The sequence below is a fragment of the Aethalodelphis obliquidens genome, unplaced genomic scaffold, assembly GCF_003676395.1.
Source record: "Aethalodelphis obliquidens isolate GAN/ISIS:26980383/991018 unplaced genomic scaffold, ASM367639v1 scaffold3, whole genome shotgun sequence".
NCBI classification, from domain to species: Eukaryota; Metazoa; Chordata; class Mammalia; order Artiodactyla; family Delphinidae; genus Aethalodelphis; species Aethalodelphis obliquidens.
The window spans coordinates 88,131,971-88,150,938 of record NW_020837947.1 but is presented as its reverse complement, the minus strand read 5'-3'; the positions used below and the strand labels follow the sequence as shown (position 1 = coordinate 88,150,938).

The 18,968-nt window shown below is 38.3% G+C and overlaps 1 protein-coding gene and 1 pseudogene across 1 annotated transcript in view; both read right to left on the bottom strand.

The window, feature by feature from the left end:
• The window catches only part of LGSN (lengsin, lens protein with glutamine synthetase domain), a 29,533-nt gene extending 25,767 nt beyond the window's left edge, over window positions 1–3,766 (bottom strand). The window contains exon 1 of the mRNA XM_027080281.1: window positions 3,710–3,766. Coding sequence (XP_026936082.1) covers window positions 3,710–3,739 — 30 coding nt within the window. The 5' untranslated portion in view covers window positions 3,740–3,766. The remainder of the gene's footprint in view (window positions 1–3,709) is intronic.
• An 11,576-nt stretch (window positions 3,767–15,342) lies between these two features.
• Window positions 15,343–16,838, bottom strand: LOC113606189 (Krueppel-like factor 4 pseudogene; annotated as a pseudogene).
• Between the last annotated feature and the right edge of the window lie 2,130 nt (window positions 16,839–18,968).

Sequence of the window (18,968 nt, the reverse complement as noted above, 5' to 3'; positions counted from 1 at the left end):
AGGAAGCTGAAATAATAAAGGAAGCAAAACGTTCGGTCAATTCCCTGGGCTTGGTGCTAGTATACCAGTCTTACTTTGCTTTTTCATAAGTGAACCAAAAAAGAAATCTCCACATTTTCCAGAGAAATTAAGATTTTCACCTAAAAATATATTTATCTGTGTAGATAGGATCAAAGTAATCTTTGAAGGCTTTGTGCATGGGCAGAAAAGCAACAAATATACTTCAATACTAAGAAAAGACTTGTAGAAAATTTTTAATGTACATTTAGCATATAATATAATACATATAATATTTATGATAATGGATTCTTGTAATATAGTTGAAATAAGATCCAAGAACATTATAGAACTGTTGGTGAAAATATCAACTGATAGGCTGCAGTAGATAAAAATACTGGGTCTCATCAAAAATATTTTAAATATGACAGGAGAAGGCATTCTGTCTTTTTAAAAATATGATGTGCCTATAACTAGAATACTAAATATAGTTCTCATCACTATACCTTAGGAAAGACTTAATGGGCTAGAAGTGAATAGATGTGTGTTTATATAAATGTATACCACATATAATTATTTCATTATGACATAGAAAAGCAAATGAAGTTCTACCATGTAAATAAAAAGTGTAAAACTCTTTAAGGCTGTAAAAATGAAAACTTAGGGAAGATATTACTAGTCAGTCTAAAATATACTAAAGTATGTATGATAACTAATTCCTGTTTCATGAGTGCTCACTGTGTTGTAAGCACTATTCTAAGCACTTTGCATGTATTAAGACATTTAATCCCTCCACAATACCTCTTCCATTTGGTAATATTAATGTCCAAATGAAGCACAGAGAAGTCCAATAATTTGCCCTATGTGATACCGATAGTAAGTAATAGAGCTGAGATTAAAACACAGACATTTTGGCTTCAGGGAATGTACTCTTAGTCACTGCATGTGAAACACAAACCTAATTTTTAACATTGAGTGAGGCACTTAATGAACTGGAAGGAGGTACATTTGAGGCAAATGAAAATAAGTATAAAATGAGCTAAAAACCTTGAAATCTGAAAACAAGACTTTGAATCCTAAAAGACAAAACACATTTAAAATATAAAAATAGGATCAAGAAGTCTTTATAAACTTGCACACACAGTAGCATAGAGCAGGAAAAGTAGGGTAAGTTGGGGTAGGTAAATCTGTAGCCTTGAGTGCGGCCTCAGTCAGTTACAGCCTCCCCCGGTGCCATGCTTGCTGCCAACACATACAGAGGCTGCAGAGGATGAGAAGCCTCTGGTCTCACCCCAGCTGGCACCCATTTCTCTTCCACATTTCAATGTGGAAGGCTCAGCCTTTTGTGTCCACCTGGGTGGATGTTTTCTGTATTGAGCCATAAGCATCTACAGGGCAGAGAGCAGATCTTACCCAGGTCTCTTGGCGTATCACGCAACTCAGTGCCGCACTCAAGGTTTTTGATAGATAGATTTTAATTTTGATAACTTGATGTGCTGCTATTTTCCTCAGTTTCACAATGTCATACACCCATAGGGTGTATTTTGAGGAATAAGAATGTGTTTTTGATCTATTTTCTTTTCACTGTTGATAAGAATTTGGCTGAACACACGACTTCATGACACTGGAATAGGGAATGTCAATAAAATATTCTTTAGGGACATACCATATCTAAGGTTAATAACTTCATTTTTACTGAAGATTCTGACAAAGAATTTGTTCAGATTGGGTACATGATCATCCTGGGGATTTTCTTCCTACATCTAATCCACCCTCCTGAATCCATCGGGCCTTTGTTAACCTCGTGCTGCTGCTGCTTACTTTACCAGAGTGTCTGGTACAGCACACAATCACTGTCCTTTTCTAGGCATCAGTTAACAGGAAAAGGATATCATACACCATCTCCCTCACTCCTCTCATATTCATTCTCTCTCTGAAATATGACCCTAGGCAGGAAAACACAGAGGAGGTTATTCAATGAAGAGTTGGGTAAAGTGGACACCAAGACTCACCTTTACTACATCTATTAAATATAATGTCCATCCCAGTTAGCAGGGAACTTTTTCCCAAAAGGCAGAATATGTCTTTTGTTGTAAAAATTGTGTACTTTAAAATCATATTGTTGGTTTTTGTATTCTCCTAAGAGTGAACTATCAACATTTGGTCTAGGCTGGTCGACCTTGGGGAGAGTGTGACTCATATATTTTCACAAAATCTGGGTCACCTGGAATCCTTAAAATTGTGGAAGGTGGGGGAGAAAACACAGTTCTGCCATAGGCTCAGGAGTAGTAAAACCTAATCCAAGAAGAAATTAAATAGTTAGAAATCAAAATTTCAAAAAGCTATTATGTGTATACTAACTACTTTCTCTAAGCCATCATTTGCAGCTACAAGTTTACTTTCAGACTAATTTGTTCTCTTACACATGTCTATCATTTGATGCCTCTGACAATGACAGGACACTACTTGATAAGCCACAGCCACTCCGCAGTGGGTCCCTTCTTCACACAGTGTAACCCGGTTTCCTCGTGGAAAGCACTTGTCTCCATCCCAAAGCACACTGCTTATGCTCATTATACACAGCAGTTACCCCATTTTTCCTCAGGTGTTCGTTTTCTTTTTTTAATAAATTTATTTATTTATTTATTTATTTTGGCTGTGTTGTGTCTTCATTGCTGCGTGCAGGCTTTCTCTACTGGTGGCAAGCGGGGTATACTCTTCACTGTGGTGCGTGGGCTTCTCACTGCGGTGGTCTCTCTCGCTGTGGAGCATGGGCTCCAGGCACATGGGCCTCAGTAACTGTGGCACGCAGGCTCAGTAGTTGTGGCACACAGGTCTAGTTGCTCCACGGCATGTGGGATCCTCCCGGACCAGGACTCGAACCGATGTCCCCCGCATCGGCAGGCAGAGTCTCAACAACTGCACCACCAGGCAAGTCCTGCTTCCTTAGGTTTTTAGCTGTCTTCCCCACTAGATGGAGGAGTCTATTCTCTATTTGCCACTATTTCAAACACAGTGCATTGGTCTAACACTGTGCCTCACACAGAGTAGGCATGCTTCTTACACTGTATTTTCTTAATTTCAACTAATGAAAACCCACATACTCCCAGACTTGACCACAACATACCTCCCAGTCTACATTCTAGACTTTCAGAATGGTCTGTGAGAATAACAGGAGTCAAAGTTGGGTATATACACATTAAGAAGTAATGAGAAATGCTACATGTTGACAACTGAGTTGTTTAAATATATTCTAAAAGATGAGTGGCTGTCACTATTTAAAATGACGTGCATTTCAAATATAATTTGAAAATGGCTTCTTACCTTTAGTCATTTAACCTCAAAGCATTTTTGTTTGAATGAAACAAAAACTTTGGGAAAACAAAGATTGTTCTCTCAATAACAACCAAAATAGGCATAAAAATTTTTACATCATACTTATGCTTCAAACTCAGTGCCTAATGAAGTTATTTTAAATGATTCATCAAACTAAATATGCTTTCCTAATGCAAATTCTGAATTTAGTTTTTATTATATTTATAAACTCAATGTGTAGTAGAGAGTTTCTTCATAAACTTCCCCAGTGCAGACATAAAACAAGTGTAATCACGTTGTCCTTATTCATTCTGACACTCAAACAGTTGACATAGAATAATAAAAAGCTTTGCTGTCAGTATTTTAATAAATAACATGTTAATTATTAACTTCATACCTCCTTCAGAAGGTCCCCTTCATCATTCATCTCACACAGTTTTACTTAAGTTGGCTTAGGAAACCACAGTCTCCCCAACAAATGCATTCAACATGTATTTATATGTATACCCAAAACAAACACTGCAGATGATGAATTGCATAGAGGCTCTTTCCAGAGGGGTCTGACAGGTAACAAAAGATAAGCACCAGACTCTGATGTGTCATGCCCAAGGCACAATACACTAGAAATGCACTAGAAAAGTCTAATGACAAATGTTCATTTATGCCTGACTCCCTACAAACAAAGGATATACAAAGCTTAAAACTGTGTTGATCAACATTTTCTGCAACATACTGGTTTTGTTATATAACAATTGCATTCTGGAATGAAATCTATTGTTAGACTGAGATAATGAAATATTTATTAGACAACTATGCTATCGAAGTCCACAGACAAAAACATATTTGGAAAAATACACCTGTAAGTGACCCAGATTTTTACTGATGGCAAAGATCTACTTATTTGTAATTTCTATTCTTATTTTCCTTTCTAGCATCACTTCTAGTCTCTAAATTAATTCTGGTCCTGTGTTGTATAACTACTGTCATCTTTCTTTAGCCTTTTCAATTCTCCAAATGTCAGTCTCTGAAGAACCCCAGCCATTACAGCTGTCCACAATGAGCACAGAAATCATCTACAAGCTGCTCTACATGGTCCCAGAAACAATCCTAACTCAGTCAGAGGAAATAGGAAATGCTTTCTCAAAGGGAGTTTGCTGCCTTCAACCACAACTTCAAGTCTAGTTGATGGGGGATGGTAGGAGGCTTTTTCTGAATCCAGTCAAACCCTCTGTACCCTCCTCCTTGTGTGATGTATAGTCTCCACAGCTGATCACTCCTTTCCAGGGCGTCTAGGCCCAAGAAAGTCCAGGCCCAACTCCAACTGGTCAGCTGGGCCTGACTCTCTTGTTCTATCTCTGCAATTGCATAGTCATTATTTTATGTTTGTTGTAATCAACTCTACCTTTTCCTTTATTTCTTTGATCATCGTTCCAGTTGTCTCTCTTTCCTACCTTATGAATGTCAATATCTTCTCCGTTTACCCTCTTTGTTTCTTTCTACTCAAACTGCAATATAAAATTCAAACATACTGTGTACAACAGTTGCTATATTGCTGAGAAATTTTTATCTCTGTTCTTAATTACAAAAATGAGTATTTGAAAGTGTTTTCATTTCTCTTTTAAAACTTAAAAAGCTTAAAATTAACCTATTTACCTGTTCACTTGGTTGTTTTTCATCCAAACCTAAATGCTGATTCTCTTTATAAAATTTAATAATGCATCTATCTATTTTGTAGAATCAAGATGAAGTAAAAACTTATACCTGAAGTTGCCAGATAATCAATATTATTTACATAAAACACAACAATCTAAATACAGTTTGCATCCACAGCCACAACTTTTTCCTAACCCTCCAAATTAATCACTCATCCTAATTCTAATATTTGAAGTAAAATGGAAAAATTGTTGTGTCATAAAACACAGAGTTGGTACATTTCTGACAAATAAATCAGATAAACTATTAGATCTTACTAAGTTGTTAGAACTTAGTTATTCTTCATTTATAAGATTTTCCATGTCATGAAGAGCTATCTTATCTGCCCAATAGAGGCATAAACTGCACATTATTAAGTCAAAGAGATCTTAATTCAGAGATTCTCATTTCTAGTGACAACCTACTCACTGAGCATCCTTCCAACTCTGTTGTACTCATTGGGCCTGTACGTCATCATCTAACCTACTAATCAAATTATCTTTAGCCCCTCCTCATTATAATTGGACTCTTCCTGCACTAAACCTCAAGATTAACTGTTTTAACAGTCTCCCCCGACCCGCCCAGCTTCTTCTCCCACCAGTCTAGTTGTATACTGACTGTGGTTATTTTCACAATTGTTTATCATAGTTGTGCTGGTTATTGCATACATGCAATTTAATTAAATATTATGTAAACTAATATGAAGAAAGATATTTAACATTTCTTCAAATCTAAGCTGAATGTTTTAGAAAGACTTGAAAATATAATACATGCCATAGTTTGGGCTTCTATAACAAAATACCATAGAATGGGTAGCTTATAAACAATAGAAATTTATTTCTCACAGTTCTGGAGCCTGGAAAGTTCAAGATCAAGAACAGATTCAACATCTGGGGAGGGCAGCTTCCTGATTCATAGACAGCTGTCTTCTCACTGTGTCCTAACTTTGCAGAAAGGGTGAGGGAGCTCTCTGGAGTCTCTTTCATAAGGGCACTAATCGAATTTATGAGAGATCAGTTCATAGCAGTATATGTCAAATACAAATTGTTGAATTCCGTTTGGGTAATATAAATGTAAAAAAAATTAAAACAATTTGTTAAATTTAGAATTCTCTTTCAGATTGTCTTACAATGGTTTTTAAGACCTAGCATCCAAGAAACAAAAAACAAAAAATCTTATATTATTCTTATATGATGCACTATGATAATGGTTTTTTGCAAGAAACACAATATGAGATTCAAACCAATGGATGTATACTCAAAAAAAGACATTGTTCTAAATTCAATATGTTGGTTAACAAATGTACAATTATACAACTCAGTTTAAAATAATATGCTTAAAATATTTACTCTTTTTTATGATTCCTTATTTCTGCTGACTTTCTTGATTTACCAACCAATTTTCTTACCTGATTGTTTAGGATAAAATACATCTTTTACCTTTATAAGCTTTTCTTAAAAATGTTGATGAGGCCTTTTGGGGAGAAATGCCACATTTAATACATGCACTTACTTTTGCCTCTTTCAAAAAAAAAGTTAACAAAATACCATAAGCAAAAAGCGAGAAAAGAAAATGGAAATGGGGACAAAAGAAAAAAGATCTGGGTGGAATAAAGCAGTAAGAAAAATTGTACCAAACATTTAACAAAACTCAGAGAGCTATTCCCACATAATTAGTGAGGAAAACCAGGAAACAATGCAGTGTACCACATAGAACTTTCCAAAAATAAGAGAAATAAAACAAAGAAATGGAAAATAAGATAGAAGGGATTAAAAAAGAAAAAGATTACCAATCCAGGAGGTTCAACATATGAATAATAAAAGATTCTGAAAAAGATGAGAGAAAATAGAGGGAAATAAACCTTCAAAAATATTTATTTCCCAGAATTGAAGGGCATGAGTTTCCAGAATGAAATGGTACTCTGTATACCTAGCTAAGTAGATTACAATTGATACAAGACTCACCGTCATAAAATTTCAGAATGTTAGCACATACCATGGATGAGGAATCAGAATGAACTCAGACTTCTTAATAACATCACTGGAACTTAGAAAACAATGGAGAAAGAATTTCAGAATCATGTGGGAAATTGTCTAACCCATAATTCTATACTGAGTCAAAACTAACAATCAAGTGAAGAGCAAAATGAAGACATGTTTCACATACCACTCATATACTTTTCTCAAAAAACTGATGAAAGATGTGTTTCTTCGAAATAGGAAACCAATACAGAGGAAAACCATAAAACCAAGTAACAGGAGATCCAAATGGTGGAGAGTAAAGGGAATCCCCAGGAAACTGATAAGGTGAAATCTCAGAATGACAGCTGAATGACATATATGATAGTACTTTACTTTTATAAGCAGTAAAGTACTATCAGATATGTTCAGGACAAAAACCCAAGAAATAATTTACAAGAAGAATAATTTAATAAAATACCTCTTGTACATGAATGTTGGGAAATAATTGAGGTTGAATTTCTAATATATATATGGGATAGTAAGCAACTAGGAAAAAAAGACAATTATTAACTCTGAAACCACACACCTTGGATAGGACTTGAAGCCAGCTGCACTTCAGATTGGGACTTGAACCCACAGTCTCTGATGTAGAAGGGAACTCAAACCCACAGTCTTTTGATTGAAACTGTACACCTGGCCACAGGACTTACTGAAGCTCAGGTTCTTTTGTCTCGGCACAGAGAGAATTCAGCAAGAGGCAAAGTGACAGGCAAAAAATGAGTTTATTAGCGAGGGATGCTTGTGAGAGATATGAGCAGGTAGGCAAGGGAGCGCAGCCCTAAGAACAAAGAGCGTTACATTTTTAAAATCAAAGAAAATTGGGAGGAGATAAGACTCCCTTCTTCCTCATTTTTGGGTAGACATCAAGGCTTATGTCATTAGTTCCTCCTTTGACCCTATATCGTATAACAGGGACTGTCATGGTGCTATTTAAATCATAGGTATATTAACAAAATGGTGGTAACATATACTAAAATATGGTGATTCATCCCAGGTTTTTGTATAATGTCCCCTTTCACCTAGTTTCTTTCCCCTTTCACCTGTATTCCTGTCTTGGTTACATGCAGAGATTCTACTCTTTGAGGACCATTAACTCCCTGACTTCATGTAACAAGATTCAGACCCCATATCTATTGTCATGTGTTTTAATTATCAGGGTTTGTGGCTTGAGTGTGCCTGGTGCTTAAATGCACCTGGTCTTCCTTCAAGGTAAAATAAATTGTTGCTAGGCTACTGGATTATTTTCTTAAGTGGTCACTGGCTTACAACAGTCTTCCAAACTCCCTTAAAATTCCCTTTCTTCCTTTAATCTTCTAGTAGGATTTCTAAACTAACTGTTTAATTATACTACTCTATGCCTATCAACTCCATGGAAAAGAAAAAATTATATGAGCAAGGAAAAATTATCATATAATAATACTACATGGCTCAATTGTGGATAGCGTTACAATTGTGAATTACATTCACAATGTAAAGACTAAATATTTGTTCGACTAAAATCACAATACTTTATTAAGATGATTAGGAAAATTGAAAGTGTGCATGTGGATTCAGGGAGGAGGGAGGAAAAAGAGTTAAATCCTCATTTATCCAATGTGAGAAGTCAGTAGTTAATGCCAAACAATTACAGAGGAATAAATAGTAATTTAAGTATAATTTTTAGACATATTGAGTACAAACAAAAGATATAGCTAAAGAAATTGAGAATGGATGTCTTTGGAGGAGAAAAAGAGGTAGAACAAAGAACTGTTTAACTCTTTAAACCATGGGCATTTATAACTTTAATGATTGTAGACAAGTTGTCAGAGTAGAACAACTTGAGCTCGCCTCCTCTCATGAAAGCAAAATCGCAATGAACTGCTGAACAGCCATCAACAAAAAATGACTGGAACCTACCAAAAAAGATATTCTACATCCATAGAAAAAGAAGAAGCCACAATGAGACAGAAGGCAGGGACACTTTTGCAATATAATCAAATTCCATGCCTGCCAGGTGGGTGACCCACAAACTGGAAAATAATTATATTGCAAAGGTTCTCCCACAGAAGTGAGAGTTCTGAGACCAACATCAGGTTCCCAAGCCTGGGGTCTGGCATCAGGAGGAGGATTCCTCAGAGCATTTGACATTGAAGGCCAGCAGGGCTTCAGTTCAGGAGCTCCACAGGACAGGGGGAAACAGAGACTCAACTATTGGAGGGTTCACACAATTTTCACATGGACTGGGACCCAGGGCAAAGCAGGGACACCATAGGACCCTGGCCCAGACCTAACTGCAGGTTTTGGAGTGTCTCCAGGGGAGGAGGGAGTCAGCTATGGCCCACTGTGGGAGGCAAGGACACTGGAGGTTGAAGCCCCTAGTGAATATTCCTAGGCATGATCACTTCTGTAGGTCATCATTTTGTCACCAAGACCTGGTCCCACTCAACAGCCTGCAAGGTCCAGGGCTGGGGCACCTCAGGCCAAACAAGCAACATGGTGGGAACACAGCACCACCCATCAAGGCAGGCTGCATAAAGTCCTCCTGAGCCCACAGCCACCTCTAGACACACCCTTTGACACAGCCCTGCCCACCAGAGGGACAAGACCCAGCTCCACTCACCAGTGAGCACCAGTCCCTCCTACCAGGAAGCCTGCACAAGCCCCTGGACCAACTTCACCCATGAAGGGGAAGACACCAGAAGCAAGAAGAACTACAATTCAGCATCCTGCAGAATAGAGACCACGACACAGAACACTAGACAAAATGAGACAGCAGAGAAATATGTTCCAGGTGAAGGAACAAGATAAAACCCCAGAAGAACACTGATGTGAAGTGGAGGTAAGCAATCTGTCTGAAAAAGAATTCAGAATAATGATAGTAAAGATGATCCAAGATCTCAGAAAAAGAATGGAGGCACAGATGGAGAAGATATAAGAAATGTTTAACAAAGAGCTAGTAGATTTAAAGAACAAACAAACAGAGATGAACAATACAATAACTGAAATGAAAAAATATGCTAGAAGGAATCAATAGCAGAATAACTGAGGCAGAACAATGAATAAATGAACTAGAAGACAGATTGGTGGAAATCACTGCTGTGGAACAGAATAAAGAAAAAAGAAATGAGGACAGTCTAAGAGACTTCTAGGACAACATTAAACACACCAACATTCACATTATAGGGGTCCCACAAGGAAAAGAGAGAGAGAAAGGGCCTGAGAAAATATCTGAAGAGATAATAAATGAAAATTTCCCTAACATGGGAAAGGAAAGACTCACTCAAGTCCAGGAAGCATAGAGAGTCCCATACAGGACAAACCCAAGGAGGAACACACCAAGACATATATTAATCAAATTGACAAAAAACAGAAAATATTAAAAGCAGCAAGAGAAAAGCAACAAATAACATACAAGGGATTCCCCATAAGGCTATCAGCTGATTTCTCAGCAGAAATTCTGCAGGCCAAAGGGAGTGGCACAATATGTTTAAAGTGATGAAAGGGGAAAACCTACAACAAAGAGTACTCCACAGCAAGGCTCTCATTCAGATTTGACAGAGAAATCAAAATTTTACAGACAAGCAAAAGCTAAGCAAATTCAGCACCACCAAAGCAACTTTACAGCAAATGCTAAAGGAACTTCTCTAGGCAGAAAAGAAAAGCCCACAACTAGAAACAAGAAAATTATAAATGGTAAAGCTCACCAGTAAAGGCAAACATACAGTAAAGGTAAGAAATCATCCACACATAAATACGATATCAAAACAAGCAATTGTGAGAAGAGGAGAGTGCAAATGCAGGATGTTGGAAATGCACATGAAATTAAGAGACCAGCAACTTAAAACAATGTTGTATGTATATAGACTGCTCTATCAAAACTTCATGGTAACCTTAAACCAAAAATCTACAATAGATACACACACAAAAAAGAAAAAGCAACCCAAACGCAATACTAAAGACAGACATCAAATCACAAGACAACAGACTAAAAGAGAAAGGGGGAAAACCTACAAAAACAAATCCAAAACAATTTACAAAATGGTAATAAGAACATACATATTGATAATTACCTTAAATGTAAATGGATTAAATGCTCCAACCAAAAGACATAGACTGGCTGAATGGATACAAAAATAAGACCCATCTATACACTGTCTAGAAGAGAACAACTTCACCTCTAGGGACACATACAGACTGAAAGTGAGGGGATGGAAAAAGGTATTTTAGGAAAATGGAAATCAAAAGAAAGCTGGAGTAGCAGCACTCATATCAGAAAAAAATAAGCTTTAAAATAAAAACTGTTATAAGAGGCAAAGAAGGATACCACATAAAGATCAAGGGATCAATCCAAGAAGAAAATATGACAATTGTAAATATATATGCATGCAACATAAGAGCACCTCAAAATATAAGGCAAATGCTAACAGCCATAAAAGGGGAAACTGACAGTAACACAAAAATAATGGGAGAGTTTACCACCCCACTTTCATCAATGGATAGACAATCCAGACAGAAAATCAATAAGGAAACACAGGCCTTAAATGACACATTAGGGCTTCCCTGGTGACAGAGTGGTTGAGAGTCCACCTGCCGATGCAGGGGACACGGGTTCGTGCCCCGGTCCGGGGAGATCCCACATGCCGTGGAGCAGCTGGGCCCGTGAGCCATGGCCGCTGAGCCTGCGCATCCGGAGCCTGTGCTCCACAATGGGAGAGGCCACAACAGTGAGAGGCCCGCATATAGCAAAAAAAAAAAAAAAAAAAAGACACATTAGATCAGTTGGAATTAATTGATATTTATAGAGCATTCCATCTGAAAGCAGAAGAATATACATTCTTTTCAAGTGAATATGGAATGTTCTCCAGGATAGACCACATCCTAAGCCACAAAGCTAGCCTAAGTAAATTTAAGAAAATTGAAGTCATATCAACCATCTTTCCTGACCAAAAATGCTCTGAGATTAGAAATCTCATACAAGAAAAAAAACTGTAAAAAACACAAACATGTGTAGGCTAAACAACATGTTACTAAGCAACCAATAGATCACTGAAGCAATCAAAGAGGAAATAAAAAACACCTAGAAACAAATGAAAAGAACAACATGATGATCCAAAACCTTTAGGACAAAGCAAAAGCAGTTCTAAGAGGGAAGTTTATAGCAATACAATATTACCTCAGGAAATAAGAAAAATCTCAAATAAACAACCTAGCCACACACCTAAAGCAACTAGAGAAAGAAGAACAAACAAAACCCAGAGTTAGTAGAAGGAAATAAATCATAATGATGAGAATAGAAATAAATGATATAGAGACGAAGAAAACAATAGAAAAGATCAATGAAACTAAAACCTGGTTCTTTGAAAAGATACACAAAATTGATAAACCTTTAGCCAGCCTCATCAAGAAAAAAGGAATAGTGCTCAAATCAATAAAATTAGAAATGAAAAAGAAGTTACAAGACACCCCAGAAATATAAAGGGTCATAAGAGGCTACTACAAGCAACTATATGCCAATAAAATGGACAACCTAGAAGAAATGGACAAATTCTTACAAAGGTACAATCTTCCAAGACTGAATCAGGAAGAAATAGAAAATATGAACAAACCAATCACAAGTACTGAGATTGAATCTGTGATTTTAAAATGCCCAACAAACGAAAGTCCAGGAACAAATGGCTTCACAGGCAAATTCTATCAAACATTTAGAGAAGAGTTAACACCTATACTTCTGAAACTATTTCAAAAAATTGCAGAAAAAGGAACATTTTCAAACTCTTTCTATGAGTCCACCATCACCCTGATACCAAAACCAGACAAAAATGCCAGAAATAAAAAAGGAAATTTACAGGGCAATATCACTGATGAACGTAGATACAAAAATCCTCAACAAAATACTAGCAAAGCAGTCCAACAATATAGTAAAAGGATCATACACCATGATCAAGTAGGATTTATCCCAGGGATGCAAGGATTTTTCAATATCCACAAATCAATCATTGTAATACATCACATTAACAAATTGAAGAATTAAAACCATATGACCATCTCAATAGATTCAGAAAAAGCTTTTGCCAAAATTCAACATGCATTTATGATAAAAACTCTCCATGAAGTGGGCATATGTAAGTTCCCTACCTCAACATAATAAAGGCAATATATGACAAACCCACAGTTAACATCATACTCAACGGTGAAAAGCTGAACTCTTTCCTCTAAGATCAGGAAAAAGAAAAGGATGTCCACACTTACCATTTTATTCAACATAGTTTGGGAAGTCCTAACCATGTCAATCAGAGAAGAGAAAGAAATAAAAAGATTCCAAATTGGAAAAGAAGTAAAACTGTCACTGTTTACAGATGACATGATACATAGAGAATCCTAAAGATGCTACCAGAAAACTACTAGAGCTCATCAATGAATTCAGTAAAGTTGCAGGATACAAAATTAACACAGAGAAATCTCTTGCATTTCTATACATTAACAACAAAAGATCAGAAAGAGAAATTAAGGAAAGAAATACCATTTACCATTGCATCGAAAAGAATAAAATACCTATGAATAAACCTACCTAAGGAGGCAAAAGACCTGTACTCTGAAAACTATAAGACACTGATGAAAAAAATCAAAGATGACACAAACAGATGGAAAGATATACCATGTTCTTGGATTGGAAGAATCAATATCATCAAAATGACTATACTACCCAAGGCAATCTACAGATTCAATGCAATCCCTATCAAATTACCAACAGAAGGCAGGAATAAAGACGCAGACCTCCTAGAGGACGGACTTGAGGTTATGGGGAGGGGCAAGGGTGAGCTGTGACAGGGCGAGAGAGAGTCATGGACATATACACACTAACAAACGTAGTAAGGTAGATAGCTAGTGGGAAGCAGCTGCATGGCACAGGGATATTGGCTTGGTGTTTTGTGACAGCCTGGAGGGGTGGGATAGGGAGGGAGGGAGGGAGACGCAAGAGGGAAGACATATGGGAACATATGTTTATGTATGACTGATTCACTTTGTTATAAAGCAGAAACTAACACACCATTGTAAAGCAATTATACCCCAATAAAGATGTTAAAAAAAAATTACCAACAGAATTTTTCACAGAACTAGAACAAAAAATTTTACAATTTGTATGGAAACAAAAAAGACCCTGAATAGACAAAGCAATCCTGAGAAAGAAAAATGGAGCTGGAAGAATCAGGCTCCCTGACTTCAGACTCTACTATAAAGCTACAGTAATCAAAACAGTATGGTACTGGCACAGGGACAGAAATATCGATTAATGGAAGGGGGTAGAAAGCCCAGAAATAAACCCACTCACCTATGGTCAATTAATCTATGACAAAGGAGAAAAGAATATACAATGGAGAAAAGACAGTTTCTTCAATAAGTGGTGCTGGAAAAACTGGACAGCTACATGTAAAAGAATGAAATTAGAACATTCTCTAACTCCATACATAAAAATAAACTCAAAATGGATTAAAGACCTAAATGTAAGACCAGATACTATAAAACTCTTAGAGGAAAATATAGGCAGAACATTTTGACATAAATTGCAGTGAGATCATTTTTTTAAAATTTATATTACATGTTTATTAAGACAAGGAACTATATATATAAAAAAATTCTGCTTAAGGCATATTTGGAGATAAACCATTGTACAAATTATTGCCCAACTGAAACCACAGTGCATAAAAGACTCTCTGCCTAAAAAGGTTAAAGTAAACCAGGTGCATTTACCTGACTTAGGTTATAAATGTAGACTCGAAGACAAAAATAGATTTTCTCATCAAAGTATGCAGCAGTTTGAAAATTTTGGCCTCATTTGGCACCTTTAGAACCAAGACTCACCAAGCACCATTGTTTAGGCTATTAAAACACATTTTCTGTACCTGATTTTCTTCTTCTTCTTCTAAGATCATAATAACGGCTTTTAGAAGAGAATACAAGGTGATCTTTATGCTTATATTGCATTGAAACAATTCAAGGTTTTCTGGTCTTCCCTCCCCCACACTCACTGATCTAATTTATACCCTGATATCCACCACTTCCAGTAGCCCCCTTGGTGTTTTCGAAGTCCAGGAATATATATTCAAGTTGGATTTAGAATTGGAATGATAGAAGATCCAGTCACAGACCCCATCTGTTCTTTGTCGTTTGGTTTCCTCAGGTCTCCTGATTATCCATTCACAAGTTCACTCATTGGGAACTTGACCATGATTGTAGTGCTTTCCAGCTGGGTTCCTTCCCTCACCAGAAAGACAGTGTGAAAGGTAAAAAATACTGAATTATCTTCTGGCAAGGTGGGTCATACCCACTGTTTTGGGATTTAAAAGTGCCTCTTCACGTGTAAGGCGAAGTGGTCCAAACTCACAAATGCTGGGTCGCACTTCTGGCACTGGAAGGGGTGGTGCCCGGTGTGTTGGCGGTAGTGCCTGGTCAGTTCATCTCAGAGGGCAGATTTCTACTCACGGCCGTCCCAGTCACTGTGGTAAGGTTTCTCACCTGGGTGGGCTCACAGGTGTGTGCCTTGAGATGAGAACTCTTCCTGTAGGTTTTGCCGCAGCCTGCATAATCCCAGGTGTGAGTGGCCATCCTTTTCTGGGGCCACGACGTTCTTCCCTCTTTGGCTCAGGTTCCTCCCACATGCAGGAACTGGGTGGCATGGGCTCTTGGTAATGGAGCGGTGGGACCTGCGGCTGCATCTGGCAGGGCAGGAAGGGAGGGTAGTTGGGTGGGGATGGAAGCCTGGGGTAGCGGCAGGGCAGGATGACTGCTGCTCAGCAGTTCCTCGGCACCCAGGGTTGGGGTACTCCTGCTGGGGAGCTGCGACCCCAGGGGAAAGTCATGCGCCAGCAGCCGGTGGCCATTGCTGAGAGGGGGTCCAGTGACCAAGTGGGCCTCTAGGGTCAGAACGACAGGATGCATGAGGAGACAGCCTCACGCTTGATCTTGGGGCACAAGCGGGGCGGCCCACCACTGTAGGATGCCGCCACCACCAAGTGGCTGCCATCCAGGCTGCCTTTGTTAACACCGATGATCAGGGGCACTCAGCAATGCCTTCAACACAAACTTGCCCATCAAGGTGCTCATCAAGCCACCTGGCGGCTGCGGCTGCTACCATGGAGTGTACACTGGGTCCAATTCGGGCCACAGGAGCTCAGCCACGCAGCAGCCAGAGGGGTTCACGTGGTTGATGTCTGCCAGGTTGAAGGGAGCTGTTGCAGGGGGTGCAGATTCCCGGCCATGGAGCAGGCCACCGCCCTTGCTGCCTGGCTCCAAGTCTGGGTCGCCCCCAGCCTGGTCTGGACAGCTGAAGCTGCAGGTGGAGGGTGCACAGGCAGGACCGCTGCTCGAAGGGGAGGACGAGGATGAGGCTGATGCTGACGACACGGTGGAAACCACTGGCTCATGATGGGACAGCGAGTTGGAGAGATTAAAGTCCAGGTCCAGGAGATCACTGAACTCCTCCGTCTCCCTCCAGGGTAGGAGAGCCGGGTTGCTCTGTCACAAGCCGCGCTGACTCTGCCACTCTGCAGGTCGGTGGCCACGGTCGCCGCCGCCAGGTCGTAGGGGCAGACGGGAAGCCCCGGGGGGGAAGTCACTTCACGTGGGAGAGCTCCCCCACCCACGGTTATTTAGGACACCTGCTGGACGCAGTGTCTTCCCCCTTCCCTGGGGGCCGGACGGGACAGTGGAGAAGGATGGGAGCAGTGCGTCGCTGACAGCCAAGTCAGGCTCGCCAGGTGGCTGCCTCATTAATGTGGGTGCCCAGAAGATCCTCAGGAGTCCGAAGCAGTGGGGGTGCCCGAACACCAAAGTCAACAAAGAGGAAAAAAGACTTAGAAACGAGGCCAAAACCAAAAACCCCAAATTGCCCGAGATCCTTCTTTGGATTAAATATAAAGGGGAAATTACTTTTAAAAAAAAAGTTCCTTTGTATACAAAAGTTCTTAGAAAAGTTGTAAACCCATAAAAATAGATAATCAGCAAGATGAGGAAGTAGGTCTGATGGCCGGGCTGTGCTCTCTTCCACTCAGCAGCGTCCACACCACACCCTGTCTCCCATGTGGAGGAGGGATATATTAGGAGTTGGGGATTGACATCTACACACTACTATCTATAAAATGGATAATCAACAAAGACCTACTGTAGAGCACAGGGAATGCTACTCAATATTCTGTGATAATCTACACGGGGAAAGAATCTGAAAAAGAATGAATATAGGTATATGTATACCTGAATCACTTTGCTGTGCACCTGAAACTAGCACAACATTGTAAATCAACTATACTCCAACATAAAATTAAAAATATGAAAATGGGGGCATAGAGAAATGAATAAATTGTTGACATTCTTTCTTCAAAAAGCAGTTCTTTCAATTGTATTTATTTGATCTTTCTTTATTTGATGATATCTTATTTAATTTATGTACAGTTAGTCACTCTATCCTCTGGCTTTCATATAACTACATAGTGCTCATCAAGTTTTACTGTATTTTATCTGTTTTTATATCTCCCACCTAAGCTGTGAATTCCTAGAGTTTCACATAGCAGAGGGTTCACATCCTAGAATTTGGATTCTCTTTTGTAACTTGAGCACCTGGAACACTGCCTATTTCATTACAAGAGATCAGTATACATTTGTTGAATGAATGAATGATATATGAGAAAAATAGAACTTATTATCTAGGAAAAAATGTTACAGTTCTATTATGAGAATTAAGTATGTATTGCCAAAGAACAAATACTCTCTTATGCTGTACCAAATCAAATTTTTATGATGACCTAGTTTCTGGTGATATCCTCTATACTCCTGTCAATCACCATAGCCACAGTGCCTTCTTTCTATTAGATAAAGGACTGAAAACATCTACTGTCAGACATCTTCACCCATAAATAATTATTTATATTCATAATTTTTTTTCAGATAAAGTTAGAGCCCTTCACACAATTTACACACCAAACACTTTAGTGTTCTCTAACCACATTCCTGATTTAGAATGTAATCTGTATTATCTACTCCTGTTTCGGGTTTGTTAAGAATCATTCTAGGGGAGTCATTTAAGATTCACAAAATTAACTTGATATTCGTACCACATTGCCTCCTAGATAGTAGACAGAATTAAAGATAAGTTGTACCTTCTACTTGAGTCTAGATGACTTATGAATAATTTTGTCTGCAAAACAGATATAATTGTAATCTATATACAAATATATTTTTAAAAACCATAATGACATTAGATTCTCAAATAATAGGGCCCAAGATCATTTGAAGACTTTAGTTTCCATTGTATACTGGCTATTATAAAGGATGATAGATAATAATCTAAATGGTATATATCGCCTGTCCATTGGTGTGTTTTATGTTACAACACAATAAATAAATTTCTGATGTTATCATAAATTTTAAAGTAATATGTCTTTAATTAAGCAAACATGTTTTAGAAAAAGAAATAAAAATTTTTAAAAACTTCCCAAAAAACTTCTTTCTTCTGCTCATTAACTGAGCTTCTTCAATGAGAGCCCATGTGCCTACACAGCACAGTGTATATCAGTCTCTTTACTTTGGAACTGTGACCTAGATGAAGCTGGAGTATCCACACTGCTTCCTCCACTCCAGTTGTAAAAGTTTGTAATTACAACAAAAGCTTTAAGGATTTAACAAATATTTAGCACTGCTACATTATTGTAATGAATAAAATAAGATAGACTTAAATAGTTCTTAGAGTGAACTTCTAAGTGCTTTACAGATAGTAACTCATTTAATTACCAAAACCAATGAGGTAACCCCATTACTACCACCATTTTACAGAGGGGGCAACTGAGGCACCGAAATCTTAAGTGTCTTGTGGAAGCCTCACACAGCTAGTAAGTGGCACAACCAGGATATGAACTCCAATAGTCTGTGCCCAGAGTCCATCAACCACAAAGGCAAGATGGGAAGGAATCCAGA